Source organism: Protopterus annectens, chromosome 7.part0 (genome assembly GCF_019279795.1).
Source record: "Protopterus annectens isolate FY-2018-M chromosome 7.part0, PAN1.0, whole genome shotgun sequence".
Lineage (NCBI taxonomy): Eukaryota > Metazoa > Chordata > Ceratodontiformes > Protopteridae > Protopterus > Protopterus annectens.
This window is the reverse complement of record NC_056739.1, coordinates 1689255512-1689274096: the sequence shown is the minus strand read 5'-3', so window position 1 is coordinate 1689274096 and position 18585 is coordinate 1689255512. Positions and strand designations below refer to the sequence as shown.

Genomic DNA, 18585 nt, shown 5'->3' with positions numbered 1-18585 from the left:
TCCTGATTGCCCCAGACTGGCCACGCCAACGCTGGTACCTACTACTGGGCAGTCTGTCACCGTTGTCTTCTTGGCACCTCCCTCAGATTCCAACTCTCCTGATCCAGCAGAAGGGAGAGTTCTTGCATCCACAGTTGCAGACCCTGAACCTGGCAGCCTGGCTTATTCCTTGACCTCTCCTCCAGTGGCCAGCCTAAGCAAGCAAGTCTTGGATGTTATATGCAAAGTCAGATGACCCAGCACTAGAAAATCCTATGGTGACAACTGGAAAAGGTATTGCTCCTGGGTCTAGGATAAAGGAGCTGAACCAGGACAGCCCTCCTTGCCTGTCATCCTGGATTACCTAGCAGACCTGCTTCACAGGGTCCTATCCTTCTCTTCTATTAAAATCCATGCCTCTGCCATCTCTGCTCATTACAGCACAGAGCCACCTCTCTTTTCACACACCCTCATCAAGCAGTTCCTTAGAGGGGCTATCAACTTCAGGCCACCCAAAAGAGCCCCTACCCCTGCTTGGGACCTTAACTTTGTGTTGGAAAAGCTCACCCCCCCCCCCTTGAGCTTGCAGCTTCAGCACAGTTAAAATTTCTCTCTTGGAAACTACCTTGCTTTTGGCCATCACTTCAGCTAGAAGAGTGTCTGAGCTACAAGCACTCATGGCTGTGGAACCCTTCATCATTTTTCATGCTGACAGGGTCTCCCTCAGGGCTAACCCAACTTTCATGCCTAAAGTGGTGTCCAGTGTGGCTCTCAACCAATCTATTCATTTTCCCACCTTTTTCCCTAAACCTCAAAATAAGGGGGAAAGGCTCCTGCACTCTTTAGAGGTGCACAGACAGCTCTGATTCTACCTGGATAGGACTAAGCCCTTTAGGAAATCTGACCAGTTAATAGTCAGCTTTGCAGCAGGGGCAGTGGGTAAGGCCATATCAAAACAAACCATTTCCAAATGGATAGCACACTTTATCCATTTCTGTTACAAACACAAAGAGAAACCACACCCACACAGGGGTTCAGAACACATTCCACTAGGGCAACTTCCACCTCTGCAGCTTTTCTCAGAGGAGTCCCTAGCCAGGGACATCCTAGAGGCTGCAACATTGAGTTCTGTTCATACCTTCACCAGACATTACCACCTGCCTATCTTTTCCAGATCCAGGGCAGGCTTTGCAACCGCAGTCCTGCAGGGCATACTAGCCAGCCCCAACTCTTCTCGACTGCCTCTACCTGTTTCTTCAGCTTTGGGAATCAACCCAAGTGTGATGACTGCAACAGTGAAACACGAAGAGCATAGTACAGATGTGTACACTTACCATAAATGTAGATGTTAGTGGTTCACTGTTTCAGTCCTGGTTTCCCACCCTCCAACCCCCTTGTGTGTCCCCCCCCCCTCACTCCTTACAGTGCTATTTGGTATTTACTTTCTGCTGGTGGTGGTATTCCACCATATCCTAGCTCCCTATTTGGGTGCTCCTGACATATTTTGGGCAAGAAAAAACTGATGTAATGGGGTTGGCTGCTTGTTTTTATACCAGTGACAACCTGACGTCAGTCCTGGAGCGACAGCAACCGACGCAGCAATACTAAGCCTCTGATATTGGGCCGACTGAATGTATCCCCTGGCAGGATAACCCAAGTGTGATGACTGCAACAGTGAATACACTCGAACCTCTACATTTATGGTAAGTGTACACAACTGTACTTTCTGCAGCTGCTTTTGGGAGTCCTGTATAAATCATGCAAGTAAGTATTTGTGTATCTTTACATATTTTCTTGTTTCTGGTCTTTGAGTATACTCACATACTGGATGAGGAAAAGTGGTAGATGCAGAGGACTAGTGCTGACCTAGCCCAGTGAGTAACATCTTGGCATGTGACGAGAGGTGTGCAAATACCCTCTCTTGCTGGATCTGAATAAGGAATTAAAAATATTCAGAATGGAGACTGTCTGAATGCTGGGATTTCCATTCTAACTATAAAGGAATCCCCCTTGTGGATTATCTGATAGGACAAGCTTGTTTATTTTTACCTGGCATTTTAAGTACATTACTTGAGCGAGTAATACATAGTGCATATGGTAATGCAAATGCAACTGTAGAGTTTTCAAAAGCTTCCAAGATTTTTAGAGGCTGTAATGATTAGAATTAGTAAACATTTGGTGGTTTGTGGTGATGACCTGGTCCCTTACTTTAATAAATTATGTTGTTCATTTTTTTTTTTTTTATTCTCAGATGACAGACCTACTCCGTATGGTATCCCTAATAAAGGACCCTGCTTGCCTTACAAAATTTCTTGAAGAAGATATCTTAACAGTGTAAGTATTAAGTTGTGCTTTCTTTGTGGATTTCATAGTGGGCAGTTAATTGCTGACTTCACTTTCCTGGATGGATCGATTCCACTGAATCTGTAATCATCAGGGACTCCCAATGTGGTGGTTGCCTTGAAAGGAAAATACTGTTAGGAGATCAGATAAACCTGTATGATATCTAAGTGATAAGTGCCATGGGATTGTTAGTGTCTGAAGTAATAGCAGCTTGAAGCATTTGAGAATTGTCATTGTAGTCAAAGTAGGTCACCTGAGAATTGCATCACTCATTGATGATGCTGCAGTGTAGTATTAGAATGCATGCTATCAGTGTGTTGAAAGAACCTCCAACCTTCATATGGTGAGAGCATCAAAGCTGTGTGCAGCATTTTGTATTGCGTTAAAAAACTGATCCTGTTTGAGAAGGGTCATTGTGAAAGTCAGTCATAATATTTGAGATTTACCCCCACTGTACTTTTTCATCAGGCAGTGTTTTCATCACTTGTTTTTATATCCATGTGGAAGTCATACACCTGTGTAGTAGCTTACACTTTCCTGTCCCCCCTTAGGGATCTTTCAAACATGAATAAGATTGTAGGTTTCGACTGTGGTAAGTAATTCCCAATCAGAATTTATTCATAATGATGCCTCCTGTTTTGATGCATTAGACATTTAGTGTCCTAGCAAACAAATTTATTGCCCGCTTTATCTTTGAGACTACTTCTGTTTAAAGTCCCAAAATGTCTGGATTACTTAGTCTAATTATCTGTAAATGTAATTTTTGGAAACTACTAATCAGGACCAAAAATACTTTTTCATGGGGCCTAACAGTATACCTGGTTGCTTAATAGTGTTAAACATGCCATGCAGACATGTTCCTCAAGCTGTTTAATGTGATTTTATACACTAGTTTTGACCCTTGTGAGTGATGCACTGCATTGGTAATACCCCATATATAAGGATTGCTTTAAAACTGACCTGGGTAATTGCTGACCTATCCGGCCTTACAAGCTTCATCTGCAAAGCTGTGGAGCATGTTATAACGGAATCAAACTGTGACATCAAGAATCTTGTTAGACTTGAATCCCAACAGTTTGGTGTTGTGAAGAGTGTTTCTCTTGTTTTTAAACTGGTAATCTTCTTCAAAAGGGATACAGAGGTTATAGGTGGTGGCCATGTACTGTGCACAGTGCATCTTGACATGGCCATGGCCTTCAACGCTATTCTTCATATTGGCATCGTGTCTGAAAGACAGAACCCATACTGTGTGTGTTGCTGGTGTCTCATCAGAAAGTATGAACGTGACCACTGGTGTCTTTCAGAGCTCAGTGCTGGGACATCTTTTTTGATATCCTTTTCTCACATCTCTGAGCAGAGAAGCAAGACCTCTGGCTAACAAAGTTTGCAGACTTGAACATTCAAAACAGTGACCTCTGCCTAAGTAAAACTATGGTGTACTAAAATGAGCTTCAACTACATGCCAAAAAGTATATAGCATCATCATTTTGGTAGGCAACCACTTATGTCATTGTACTTTGTAGATAATGCACCACTATAAAATGAAAATGTAATCAGGAACAAATGCATACTTGGGTTGTTAGCTCCCTATCTTCTGACCATCATGTAATAGTTGTCAGGAAATCCTTTTATTTAGTCCAGCTAATTGCCAAAGGAATATAATTAAGGTCTAAGGAGGTAATCACTTCCTTATACTAAGCATTGATCAAGCCAATTCTCGAGTAAAAAAAAATCCCCTTGGGATGTATTTCATTAAAAATGAAATAATTAAGAAGACATCAGTGTTTCCTAACCAGAAAAAATCACAGGTCTAAAGTAGTTGAGCTACGAAGAGAGGATGGAAGCTGTCTCTCTTTAGTCAGTGTCTTATGGACTGTTGAGGAGAGATCTTTTTCTTGTGTATTGCACCATTAGAGACCCAGTTGTCGTTGACCTAATGATTCGCTGCAAGTTCAATATCTCTGCCAGTATTAGAGTCAATGATTTAAATCTTCACCAGCAGATAAGTATAACACAATGAAGGGGCAAGTTTAAAACCCAGTGCTCCCAAACCTCTGGAATAATTACCCATTGTATGTTAAGCAGTGCTCACTGGCTTCCTTTAAGCATAAACTAGATGACTAGATGGATATCCACAAATTTACTCGGGGATTTATGATGTGGTCCTCTTGGAGAATGGAGATGCAGCCTGAGGGAGGATACTGGCATGGTGTTAATGGGCATAAGACTGAATGACCTTATAATATCTATGAATCTAAATAACTGTTGTAACACCATTATTTATGAAAAATGGGTAACCTAGAGTACTGAGAAAGAGGAAGTGATAAAATTCAGCAACAGTGAATCTTCAGAGGAAGCAGCAGATTACTTAATGCAGATATTGAAATGTCACCTGGTTTTGAGGATCCCAAAACTCAGTTTCCAAAAAGAGAATGTGTAACCTTTAAAAAAAGTAGTGACAATAATGTTCAGTTGTATTCATTGTTGAAGTACTGAGTATTTGGAATTCCTGTCTGCTGGAGTCCACATTGGTTTTAAATAGTACAGAATCTCACAATTTCCTAGCCAGTGGCTTCTCTCTCTCTCTCTATCCGACATCAGGATGTCAGAGGTATTAAGAAGTTGTCAGTGGAACTGTATTCACTTCTTTCTTGCCATATCAGTCTGATGCAGATTTTCATTTGCATCGTTAATTTGTCATCCAGGCCTGACACCAAAGATTCAGTGAAGCTAATTAACCCATTAAGGAGAGACTTTTCTTACTGTTTTTATTGCAAGTTGTGTTCTGATGCATGGTCATTAGCTGCCCTGGGTGTGGAAAAGAAGTTCTGCACAGGAACCTTAATTTTTGCTATCTGTTCTCCCTAGTTGCCAAGAACAACATCCCTAATTGTCAGATTAGTGCCTCCTTTAATAATAGAGCTATTAAGCATAGAACAGATGACATCAGTATATAGTTTTGGAAAGTTAGTGTTAGGCCTATGCACATGGTGCCCAAAGGCCGACCTTCTGATAAAAGTCAGAGAAGCAGTTTTTTAGAAGAATATCAAAGAGACCGACAACACTCATTGTCAGACTCCCCACCTCTGTTCAAAATGTTTGATTCAGACAAGCATTCACTGCCCCTATACTAAATAGTGGACCCAAATCCGCTGGTACTACCCAGTCGACACTGCCTTGTCTTTAGCTCCTTACAGGTCTTTACAAGCTTGAACCAGGTGAGCATTAGTTTGTCCGTGGCCATTTTGCAGACTCCGGCTTCTGAAGCTCATAAGTCTGATTCCTGAGGGAGAGAGTGGAATCCTATCTGTGGTAATCAGGGAAGATCTTTCTGGGGGCTAGACTGGGGCAATGTCTGCTAGACCCAAGCCTTTCAAGTCAGAGCAACATCCGTGGTTGCCCCAGCCTCCACCGTCTGGGTCACTGGCTTCCATAGCCCAAGTCATTCTACAATACCTTGGCAGCCTGGAGCAGGATTTCAGAGAGTCCTTGAAATCCAAGCAGCCTTTCCTAGAAAGGGAACCTGTGGCATGGACTTCCTCTGGCAAAAGAAAAAGGGACATCTCCCTACAGAGGGACTCTGATTTCTGATTCTGATGAGGAGAAACTGATTTATGTGGATCACTTACTGTCTTGCCAATACCTTGACTAAAATTCTGAAGACAGTTTGTCATCACCTTCACCAGCTGAGGATTTTTCTTTTAAGGGCACTCTTTAAAGAAGAAAGGAATGCTTCAGTTGGAAGTAGAGAGTTGTCTCAGGCTCAGACCATGTGCAGAGAGTTTCTGAGGTTGCATGAACCTATACATTGGTGATTCCTCCAGTCCAATAAAGTTTGAATGCTGTGTGTTATAAGGCATATCTTTGCAAATGGATTCCCTGTTCACTCTTCCAAGAAAGCCAGTCCACTTCTGTAGTTTGCTTTCCATCCATAAGCATTTTTATAAGAATTCGCTGGGGGACCAAACTGTGATTTCTGTGTTGGCCCCCAAGGGAAATGCATGGCTTGCATCCAAGAACACCTTTCCAAATGTTAGGAAAAATAGGCACCAAGACTGATTTGTCAAGAAAACATACACTTCAGCTATCCTGGCCATAAGAGTTCTATACAAAGAATGTTTGCCCTGTTCTTCCACATATTGAAGTACCTTGAGTCAGTGCTGGAGCAGACTAAAGCCAGTCTAGAGAGGTTTTAAGATAAAAGCCAGAAGAGGGACGTCTAGGATTTGTGCAGTATTAGCCTCCAGGTGTCTAGACAGCCATTAAATCTGAATGCATTACTTTATATACATCATGCAGGGCAGCTGCTACAGGGTTTATGATTCGCAGACATGACTGGCTGAGGAATTAACCCCTTTCCAAGCATGTTAAAGCTGAACTCCTTAATGTAGCCCTTGAAAAAAGGATTTTCTCTTTGGTTCCTCTGTAAAGAAAGTGTTTCAGAGACTGGATAGAAAGGGGAAGACAAGTCTGTCAAGAAGCTGTTTTTCCCCACCATCTAGTTGCAACAGAAATGATCCTGCCAAGTCTTTGCATTTTACCCACAAACCTAACAAATCTAAGCATGCGGGGGGGTGGCGATGACCAGTTCCATAGAAAATGGCAACTTGACTTTTGCCCTAGACCTGGATTGGGGGGGGGGGGCTAAGCAACCAGTAGGGACCAAGAAACTAGTGGGTTTCCTTTTCATCAGCCTGGAACAAATAACACAGTACAAGTGGGTGCCTACAGACCACAAGGAAAGCCTACTCCTGGCAACTTTGGAGGATTCCTCCTTTTTTTAAGAATATATATGGTCCAAACAACAACAAAGATGCCTTATTCCTATTCAGATACAGAGCATTCAATGTCGGGGATGCATTCAGCTTGTTTCTCCAAGAGAGGAGTTGCACGGTTCTGTTCAAGACACTGGTTCCCAGAAAGGATTGATTATGGGGACCCATATTACACCTTTTCAGGCTAAACAAATTTCCAGTGGTACCCAAGTTCAGAGTGCTTACCCTTCACAGACTACTGCCTCTCATCATGTTGAAGTGTATGGATGGTAACTTTGGACTTCAAAGATGCCTGCCTTCAAATTTCTACTGCACATGAACATGGAAATTCCTATGCTTCAGGGCAGGGGATTCCCACTTTCAGTTCTGCACCTTACCATTTGGCTTATCTACTGTACCCAGAGTTTTCATCCATCTGTCACCAGTCATTGCCTGTTGCATGACCAAAGAAAGGTACTCATTTGTCCTTATCTGGATGATGCCTGATACAAGCAGCATCTCTAGAAGATCACCACAGAGCCATGTAAACCACTGTGGAATGCTTTCAGAAGGTTGGCTAACCCTCAGTCTCTAAAATTCCAATTTCTGCCATGCTACACATCACCTTTTTGTGGTAGACCTCAGCTCTTCAACAGAAAGCCTTCCTAGCCCAAGACAAGATCCTCTCACACTCAAGTTACTTTCAGACACATTTGCATCAGAAAGCCACCTCAACCAGAGATTTTCTCAGGCTTCTAAGATATATTTCATCTTGCATCATGATGGCTTCTGCAGCAAAATTCCATATGAGGAAGTTAAAGTGATGCCTAAAACAGCTAGCCTCAGCATGAACACACTGTGGAAATTGCCATCATACTCCCCCTTTGCCTAGAAAAGGAGATATTGTTGTGGGAGGAGAGCATCATGGAAAACCAGGGAATTTCATTCAGAAATCAGGAGATACACCATGGACAGTTCAGATTTAACCTGGGGGAACACTTGGGAAATGAGTGTGTGGGGGACATGGAACAGGTACATGTCAAAACAACATAAACATGAAGGAAATTGTAGCAGTCATTCTAGCCACAATGGCACTCAGACAGAATGAAATTGTAAAACCCATAAATATCCTGACAAGACAACATGACAGTCATTTGGTATGTAAACAAACAAAGGGGTACCCACTCTTTTCTTTACTGGCTTATAGTGGAACTCTTGCAGCTAGCCCAGGAAATGTGACTGTCACCAGTGGCCTCTTAAATCCCAGGGCAAGGCACCACTTTAGCAGGTAACCTGTGCAATATACAGTACATCCTAGACCCAAGTGAATGGATTTTGAGATGTCTGTCATAGCAGTAGCATTTAGGCTGTATGAGTTGCCTTGCCCAAGGCGCAACCACCATCCGGCTTCCAAAAGCTCTCGCTCCCTCTCACGCATGCACTCTGACTGCTGATTGATCAGCCCTGAAAAGGGAATGTCAGCAGTCAGAGTGGAAAATGTTCAGTACTTTCGTGTTATCTTGTGCAGCTCAAAGGATCAACCACCATGTCACCTCCTATTTTCTTCAGATAAATCCCTTATGTAGAGCCTATCTACTCAGAAAATGTAATTTGTAATATTTAATATATGTATATTTTGTGTGTGTAAAAATGTTTTAACAGTTGTAGCATTTGTAGAAAACTTATTTTGTCAGTATCAGCAGTCTCCTATCATTCAGCTAGTTTAGCTTTGGCTAATTTGGGGGGGGGTTATTTTGTGAGGAAATATGTTGCTTTTGTGAAGATTTTTAGTATTTGAACAAATTTTGTGTGGGTAAGTGTTTTTCTTGGTCATAGCGTGGATTCTTTACTTAACTCTACTCATGCTGGTCCAGCTTTTGTTGTTCCTAGAAAGAAAGAAAAAAAACTTACCATAGAGTCCTTGTTGATTCTGGTGGTGAGTGACTGTAGTGGCCAGTAATAATACTTCAGACCACTCACTTGCCTGTTTGGCTTCCTCTGGTGTAGTTCTTTCAGCCACCATGAACTGGTGGTCAGCCATGTCCTCTTTGTCTGTTCTAGTGTTCATTGCAGTCATAAGAGAACCATCTTTACTTTAGCATGAGGACATAGTTGGGGGATGCTGGTGGATGTTTCTCAGGAAGAGAACTCTTGTTGGAGCAGAAATTTCATCTCTAACTGGGCCACTGGAGCTTTCTGTAAAGAGGGGAAAAAAAGTTAAATATTGTTCATCATAAGACATGGTATCTATAAGAAAAAAATATTTTCTTACCTTGACCAAAAGAAATGTTACAGGCAGTCAATCCTGGTAGATAGAATTCAGTAACTGTAAATTAGGTCAGTCACTGTATTCCTGAGGAAGACATATGCTGTAGGATTCTGATATAGACAGGAACGGGGCTTCCTCTCCCACAGATTCCAAAACCCAAAACCTGACATTGAGGAAAACTTCTCCACCTCCTTTGGAGGAATTTTCTCTTTCCCAGATTATTGTGAGGGTTCTGACAAGTTCTGGTACCCTTGATAAGTGTAAGCAGGAGCTTGGGAGATGAAACATTTACAGGTTGCCTGTGTCCATTAGAGACATAGGTGCCAAGCCAGGAATGAAATTCCTGTTCCCCATCCAGTTGTCCAAGCTACAGTTGAATTGGGTTAGGGAGGAACTGTGCTTCACATGGATAAGACCCTGTTCCAGAGGTGGGGTAGTCTCAGGGATGCATACCTGTCTCTCCAGCAGATCCTGTTTATATCAAAAGCAAGGTTTTAAGTCTTTAGAATGGGTAATTCATTCAATACGCTGATGACTCAACATTAATATGTAGCGCCTCCTCACCTGCAAAGCTTCAAACCAAGACCCAAACAGTATTCAACTTAGTAGAAAAATGGTTCCATCAACGCCGTCTCCTCCTTAACCCCCAAAAACAAAACTATTATTATTCACTCCAACCCTAAAGTCCATTACTATTAACTTTACAATCTCATCCAACAATGGTACTAAAATAGCTCCCGACAGAACTACCAAACTTCTAGGTATAACATTTGATAATAATCTTAACTTTGACACACATGTTAACCTAACTATTAAATCAGTTAATAAAAAACTCTGTTCCCTTTATAGACTTAAACCCTTTCTCACAGCTTCAACTAGGTCTACTATCGTCCAAACTCATCTACTTTCCACCCTTCTCTGTGCCTCCCCAATTTATTCAAACCTCTCCAAAAGCAATATCAATAAATTGGCAACATCTTATAATAACATAGCCAGATTTGCCACTGGATCCCCATTTATAACCCATCACTGGCAGAATCTCATACTACTAGGTTGGCTGGAATTGCAAAGTCAGCTTCTTATACAGCAACTTACAATTATTCATAAAACTCTGCATCATCCCACATATACTCCCATTCTCTGTACGCTTATTAGCCCATACAAAAACCTAACAATCCTACAATCTGCCAATAGGATACTAGTATCTACCTTAAAAGCCAGCAAGTCTGGGGACTGCCTGTTCACTAACTCTGTTGGTAACATTTGGAACAAGCTTCCAGCTGAACTAACATCCCTTTCATCCACTCCACTGTTTAAAAAGCAAATAAGACTCCTCTTAAACTCACAATGGTTATGCCCTTGCACTAATCTTAACTGACCATATTCACCTCATTCATGACCACCTCTGTTGGCTGTTATACCTCTTACTGTTGCTTTGTTTTTTCTCTCTATTAATCTACTGAAGAAATACACTTCCTATGGTACCAGTAGGCTGATAGACGCGCGCGTGTGTGTATATATATGTGTGTGTGTGTGTATATATATATATATATATATATATATATATATATATATATATGTATATATGTATGTATGTATATAATATAAAGCACCCTAAACAGTTTTTTTGTATCGGTTTTGTATAACTATCAATGACTTGTATATTGCTTAGCATGTAATCACTTTGTAATTTTTTAGTAATGCCTTGGAGCTTTTCTCCCCGGGCCTCCACTGAAAATGGACATGTATCCAGTCGGGCTATCCCGGTCAACAAATGTAAAATAAAATAATTAAAATAATTCTGGTGCTGTTTGTTTTATGGATATGCAGGAGGTCCATTAGAGTGAGGTCTGACAATGCCCTGTATACCAGGCATAGATATCCCCTTAGCCTGTAGGAGACAGAATACTGGGATGTCCTTCTGTTCATATATTGCAGTATATTGTACTCTTGGGTCTCCCCTTTTGCTATTCTAACATCCATCCAGTCTTCAAACATTTGTAGTCACTGCAAGGTGCGTGAGATGTCTGATGTGGCTAGACAAGTGTGGGCCATAAAAGTGATGCCTGCACACACCAGACTGTAGGACTTCTCTGCCACCAGTTGATCGTCAGCTGTTCTGCTGTACCGGCCATCTTATCAAGAATCTTTGATACAAGTACCCTGTTGGAGACCCTTTGTTTTGAGTCACCGCATGCTAGTGTTTGTTCATGTCATCCAGAAAGGATAAGTGCAAGTCTGGCTGTCAGATTCCCCATAAAGATGCTTGTTTTGTTTAGAACCATCTAATGACTATAAGGCTTGCTGCATTTGCCAGACCTTCGTCCCGAAAACTCTGTGTACCAGACTCCACGCCTTAAGCATATACTTAGCGAATCATCGTCTCAAGCAGTTAGCATTAAGCATGGAGGGGCCGTCTGATCTGCCTGCCGAGCCACCCAAGGAAAAAGGCCAAGACCATAAGGCCTGAAACTGTACTTGCACCTCTGCCTCCCGACGTTCATCCTGTGGCCGTCGGCCTGGAGGAATGATCGGTTACCACCAATTTGGGTACATCAGGTGCCAACGTGGAAGCCGCAGAACCCTGTGCGGAAGGCACATTCTCGGATGCCCTGCAGATGTCTGCTTCCAACGTTGAAGGGGAACCCTGGCTTCCATCGGCCGACGGGGTGGCTCTCTCCCCCATCGTGCTGCCGTCCAACTCCAGGCCGACTCTGACCCCAGACACCTGCTAGGCCTTCCTTCAAAAAGAAAAAAAAAAAGAGGAAGTGTAGCTCTCCTCCAGAGGAAAGTTATCCAGATTGGCAGGCTTTTTTACAAACCCTTTGCAATGCATTCATGGCCTTAAGACCTGCTGCTTCAGTACCTTCACCAGTCCCTCCCCTTGTGTTGAGCACTAGTCCCCAAGCCTTAGACTCCTGTCAGGTGGAAGAGGAAGAATCCTCTGAGTCCTCCTCAGAGGAATCACTCTCCTATGTTTTTCAGCTTCTCTCCCCTCTTGGCTGTGCCTCCCCAGAGGAAGAATCTGCTGAAGCAGATTCCCCAGCTGATTGTCTCACCTTTGCTAAAATGAGGGAACACTTTAAATGGGATTCATCTGAGATGACAGAGGTACAGAAAAGGTACTATGAACTTCTCCAGATTTGATTCCCCTGCTCCTTCAGCTACCCCGCAGTACTGCCAGCTTTCCTTGATGCTTCTAGTGCAGCTTCCTTGAACCCAGACTCTCAGCCCCCTGCTTCCCCGCAGGCCTGACATGTTCTAGAGACTTTCTGAGACAGCTAAATTTAGTGAAATGCCCTGCAGCTGACCCAGGCACAATCTCAGTCTCTGCAGACAAAGCATCTCAACTCCTTCCCTACTAACAAAGATAACAAGGTTATGGAATGTATGGGGAAAAAAGGTCTACTCTTCTCTACCCTGGCATTCAGGGCCATCAATTATCAGACCCACATGTCTTAATATGCCTTAGCTTTTTTAGAAGAAGTCAAAAAACAGTTGTCTGACATCCCTGGCTAAAGCTCAACTGTCCAGCCTCATCTCCTTGACCTCCCAGGTCACTAGACATTCCATTAGGTGCAGCTATGATGCTGCTGAGGCCTCAGCTAGGTCTGCTGCATCAGCTTCTGTCCTCAGGAGGTATTTGTGGCTAAGACTTCAGCCACTACCCGATGACATCAAGGCTAGATGCACCTTTAGACAACTCTGCTCTCTTTGGCACCAAGGTATCAGAGCTGTGTAAGACTTTGTAACAAAAGGAGAAGCTACAAGACCTTAAATATGTTTGTCTCTCCTATCCCCAAGTTTCATAGAAACTACCTGTCAGAAACTCAGTTTATCAGGAAGCACTTTGCTCCCACTCCCCCTCCAGATCTAGGAAAGCTGCCAGGAAGCAATCCACTCCTGTCAGACTTACACAGCCTCCAGCCCAGAAGCATTGACTTCAAGACAGGGCAGGTGGTCTGTGAATACCTACCATTCGTGAAGCCGTCCCCCTCTCCCTCCTTCCCACTATCATTAAGGGCTCTCTAACTGTCTCCTGGTGTGGAGAAACATCACCATGGACAGGTGGGCCCTAGTCATAATAGAAAACTGTTACTTTGACATGGATCACTACTCCATATGGGAGGGGTATCCCTCAGCCCCCCCAAAGAGCGGCTCCCTCTTTCAGTTTTGGACAACCTCAAGGCCCAGGGCACCATCCAGCTTGTCTCAGACAGAAAGGGGAAAAAGTTTGTATTCCAGGCTGTTTCTAGTCCTAAGTAAAGATGGACCCTGGAAACCAGTCCTTGACCTCTCCCACCTAAATCTTTTCTTGCAAGTGCCCACCTTCTGTAGGCTCACTTAGCAAACTCTCTTCCCTTTAATCTTGCATCAGGGCTTCATGGCCACTTTTGAAATCAAGGATGCCTACCTTCACATTCCCATAAGGCCCCAAATTCTGGAGATACCTATGTTTTTCTGTGGCCTTTTCTCATTATCAATTCTCAACCTTGCCCTTTAGTCTCTCCACAGTACCCAGGGTCTTCATCAAGTGCCTGGCACCAGTAGTAGCCTTCTGCAGGACTCAAGGGAGCCAATTTTTCCCTTATTTAGATGACTTGCTCATCCAGGAGGATTGCAAAGAATCACTCCTGCTGCACTTGCAGACAGCCCTCTCCCTCCTGCATGCACTGGGTTTCCAGATAAATTATCCCAAGTCGAGCCTGACCCCAGCTCAGGAACTAATCTACCCAGGGTGCAAAATTCGGACAGATATCATGAAGGTCTTCCTTCTACCCCAAAAAGTAGAAGACATAACACAGTGCCTGCTCTTGGTACTTCAGGCCAAAGAAATTGCTACCAGGCAGATCATCAGGCTCCTGGGCCACATGATTTCCACTATTCCCATGCTACCATTGGCGAGATTTCACTTAAGGAAGCTTCAATGGTACCCAAGATCCATTTGGACTCGGTACTCTCATCCTGTGGAGTACAAAATCCCCCTCTTACCTTGCCTCAAGGAAGAGATTTAATGTTGGTTGAATCAGGTGAGCCACAATCCGGGCCTACCTCTTCAGTCCCCCTGCCAGTGCAGAAAATGTACACACATGCCTCACACTGGCGGTGGAGAGCAACTTTGGGGCCCTTAAGAGTCCAGGGCACCTGGCCAGACTCCAGTACACAGGAGCACATCACTGTTAGAGAGATGAAAACAATTCTTCTGGCCTTGGCTTTTTAACCCAAGCTGAAACAGGGCTCTCTAAAACTATGCATGGACAATACTACACTTCTGTGGTATGTCAACAAACTGGGGAACAAAATAATTGCTATGCAGACTAGCTCTCCATGTGTGGGAACTGGCCATGAAACCGGTAGTAATACTTCAGGCTGTTTACATCCCTTCTGAACAGAACTCTCAGGCAGACACCATAAGCACGTCCGTGTCACAGTCCCATGAATGGATGTTCCACAGGGATGTTTTCTTGGATCTAGTCCACAGATGGAGTGCACCTCAGATAGATCTTTCTGCCTCCCCCATGAACAGACAACCTCCTTCCTTCTGCACCAGCCTGCCCAACCCTCTGGGAAGGGCAATGGACACCTTCTCAATATCTTGGAAGAGGATGTTTCTGTATGTATCCCCTCCCCCCAACCTCTTCAGAAAGTCCTACAGAAGATTCATCTGGACAGACCAAAAATCTTGTTGGTAAACCCCCTTTTTGCCAAGACATCACTGATTCCCCCTCTTTCTGCATTTAGCAAAGGGCAATCACCACAAGTTACCCCACTGAGTGGACCTTCTCACACGGGGCAAGAGATCTCTAATCCATCCACACTGGCAATTTATACACCTTACTCTGTGGGTGATAACATTCTGATCCCTTACAGACACCTAAACAATGAGGACATGCTCACAGTCCTGCAGGAGGCCAGGAAACCTAATACAAGGAGACAGTGTATCCAAGTGGAAAATATTCTCCATATGGTGCCTTTAGAGAAAGTTGGACCCATTACAGAGCGAGGTCTCTTTAGTACTATCCTATCTGTGTGAACTTTTATAGACAGGATTAGCATACTCATCCATCAAAGCTCATCTGCCTGCCATTTCAGCTTGTCTACCTCTTGAACCCTCTCTGACTTGCAGATTGCCCGCAAAGTTGTTCTTAAAAAGAGTGTTGCATCTCAGGCCCCCCAGCAAGACCACCCCCCTCTCTGAGACCTGAATTATGTTTGGAAGAAGCTCGTGGTGCCCCCTTTGAACCGGCATCCAATGTGTCTCTGTAATACTGCATATGGAAAACAGTAGTCTTTGTGGCTTTATCTTCCGCTGGAAGAGTGTCTGAGTTACAAGGTATCATGGCCTCCTTTTCCTCATACTCCACAAAGACAGGGTAACCCTTAAGACTAATCCATCCTTCATGCCCAAGGTGGTCAATGAGCTTTCGTTAAACCAAGCCATCTACCTCCCCACCTTCTTTGCCCAACCACAAAGTGACAGTGAGAGAATCTTACTTTCCCTTGATGTGCACAGACAGCTTAGGTTCTACCTGCACAAGAGCAAGTGCGTCAGGAAGTCTGACCAGTTGTTTGTCTCCTTCCACTCCAGGACTGTGCGGAAGGCTGTAACAAAACAGACAAGGTCAGCCAGGATTTTAGGGGTATTACCTTCTGCTAATCACACCATGGGAAATCACTGGGATCCAAAGTTAAAGCACACTCCACTAGGGCTATGGCCTCTTCAGGAGCCTTTTTCAAAGGTTTGGACACTTCCACCATTCTAGAGGCAGGCACTTGGAAATCTGTCCACACATTCCCCAAGCATTACAAGCTAGACCAAATCTCTAGATCCAGGGCTGGATTCGCCAGGGTTCCTCCATGGATTCAGAGAATTCCTCCAGGCCACCACCCTCTTCATTGCAGTGAGCTTTGCGCTCATCCAGGAGTACAGAATACTGCAACATGTGAATAGAAGGGCATAAAATAGTTGTGTAAAATCTTACCATAACCATAGATGTCCTTCTTTCCTTCCCTCCCTCGTGCCCTTCCTGTTAACATTCCTTTCCCTTCTTGAGTGGCACAAGACTTGCACAGCTTGTCCTGGGACTGGGGTCTGACTGGGGCTGTCAGTTCAGATGTCTGGTACGTGCCGACATAATTTTTATGGCCCACTCTCATCTAGCTATGTCAGATGTCCCACGCACCTAGCAGTGACTACAAACTTTTGAAGACTGGACATACATTTGAGTAGCAAGAGTACAGAGTACTGCAATATGGCAGAGGAGGACAACTATGGTTATGGTAAGATTTTGCACAACTATTCTACAGGGCCTTCAGGCGATCTGAATAGGACATTTTACTTACACCCTGTATTCTTTTAGTGAAGAACCTCTGTGGACGTTCCAGTTGTTGGATGTGCCTGGTGAGGTACATATGAAAGGGGAGCATTGTACTCAATGAAAGGTCTGATGAATGCTGAATACAGTGGAATAATGACTTCCAAGGATCTAGATGGCATACCTTTCTTTATAAGTTACACAACATAGAATGATTTCCTCACTACTGTAGACGTGATGGTCAAAGGCTAGATTACTGTCTGTGCGTTTTCGTAAAGCTCTGACTACTGGGCCAACTCCAAGGGGTGTGTTGTCAATATGATAGTTATCAGAGGTGGATGAATTTGCAAAGGATACTATTATGCATTTCTTGGCATTTATGGCTCTGACACCAGTTGTTTGTGTCAGCCCTTCCAGTAGAACATTTGTGTCATTGTGGGATTCGGTGACCGATCCTAATTTGCAATCATCTGCAAAGTCATCCAGAGACTATTGGCATTGCCCTTGAATTCATAGATTTAAATGCCAAAAAGGAGTGGATATGATATGATACAAGTGAATATACCTTATTCTTTGCATATTCATCCTGTATTGCCTACCATGAAGGATGTATATGATGCTGCCCGTAACTAACCTGATTCACAGCTTTCAGTCACCAAAAGAAGCAGATAGGCTTTACAGAGTTTGTCAAACTAACAAACACTTGATGTCCTTCAAGGATGCATCTGCAGTCCTAACATATGGGTTGTCCTGCCTCAGGCAGCCCTTCGGTCGGCCGGATTCCAAAGTCTGGGTCTGGCCTCGGCTGATGTCGCACTTCACCCAACGTCATAGCTGCAGTGAATTGGGTATAAAGGCATCAGCCAACGCCATTTTCCTCAGTCTTTCTTGCCGCGCGGTGCCCGAAGCAGAAGCGGTTCGCAAGTGCCGGTCGGTCAGATCCAGAGATAACTACTACCGAAGACTTCTAAAAAGCTAAGTACCCCGTTGGGGACTCTTTCTTGCCTCAGCCGATGTCAGAAAAAGTAAATAATTGTTTAACTCTCTTACTGCCTTCCTTGCTTAGGCCCAGACCACGACGTAGCAGCTTGTCTAGCCTGTGCTTCCTTCAACCGACGAACACTTAGACGTTGGTCGGAGTTTTTTGGTCCCGCTTTTGCTTACAAAATGCCGTCGGAGACTCCGACTTCTCAGTTAGTTAAAAAGCGTAAGGAAAAGGACCGACACTCGCGGTCTGCGGTTTCGGCCGAAACCACGGTTAAGCCAACCGCGAGTGTCTCTGTTTCGGCTGAAACCGAGTCCACGGTTCTTCCTTCGGCCGAAAGCATGCCTCCTATAGCCGAGGCCTCACACAGCATGGCTGAATCTGCTACTGAAATTTCCACTGCTGTTGCAGGTACCCAGGATTTATCAGATACTATTCCTTTAGACATATCTACTCCTGCATGTGGAGCTGCTAGGCCCCCTGCATCTATGTCTATCAAGGCCTTTGCTAGGGCTAAAGCAGCTAAATCTTCTAAGGCCTTGTCTGCTAAAACCCCCTCACACAGGCCTACCTCTAGTTCCCAAATGCTCAGCCTGGCTGAGGATCTCATTTCTTTGATCAGGGGATCCCAACCTCACCCTGACAGGGCCTCTCAACCCCCTCCAGAGCAGAGCCCCCCCGATCCAGTTTCTACAGACTATTCCTCGGATGATTCAGAAAACTCAGAACCTCCAGAAGGCCCATATTCCCCTTATGAGGATTCTGATGCAGAAGACTCCATTCCTTCTGCCTCTCCTCCTGAGGAATTTTCTTTTGGGGAAACCTTGCATGCTATGAGAGAGCATTTTCAATGGCAGGGCCAGGATTTTTCAGATTCAAGGAAAAGACTAAGGACCTTTTTACATTTACCACAGCATAGGCCTTTAGCCATTCCTCCAG

General features: G+C 44.0%; 1 protein-coding gene across 1 annotated transcript in view; it reads left to right on the top strand.

Annotated features, from left to right (window-relative positions):
* TICRR (TOPBP1 interacting checkpoint and replication regulator) overlaps window positions 1-18585 on the top strand; it is a 3405639-nt gene that overhangs the window by 1860148 nt on the left and 1526906 nt on the right. The window contains exon 13 of the mRNA XM_044078205.1: window positions 2231-2313. Coding sequence (XP_043934140.1) covers window positions 2231-2313 — 83 coding nt within the window. The remainder of the gene's footprint in view (window positions 1-2230; window positions 2314-18585) is intronic.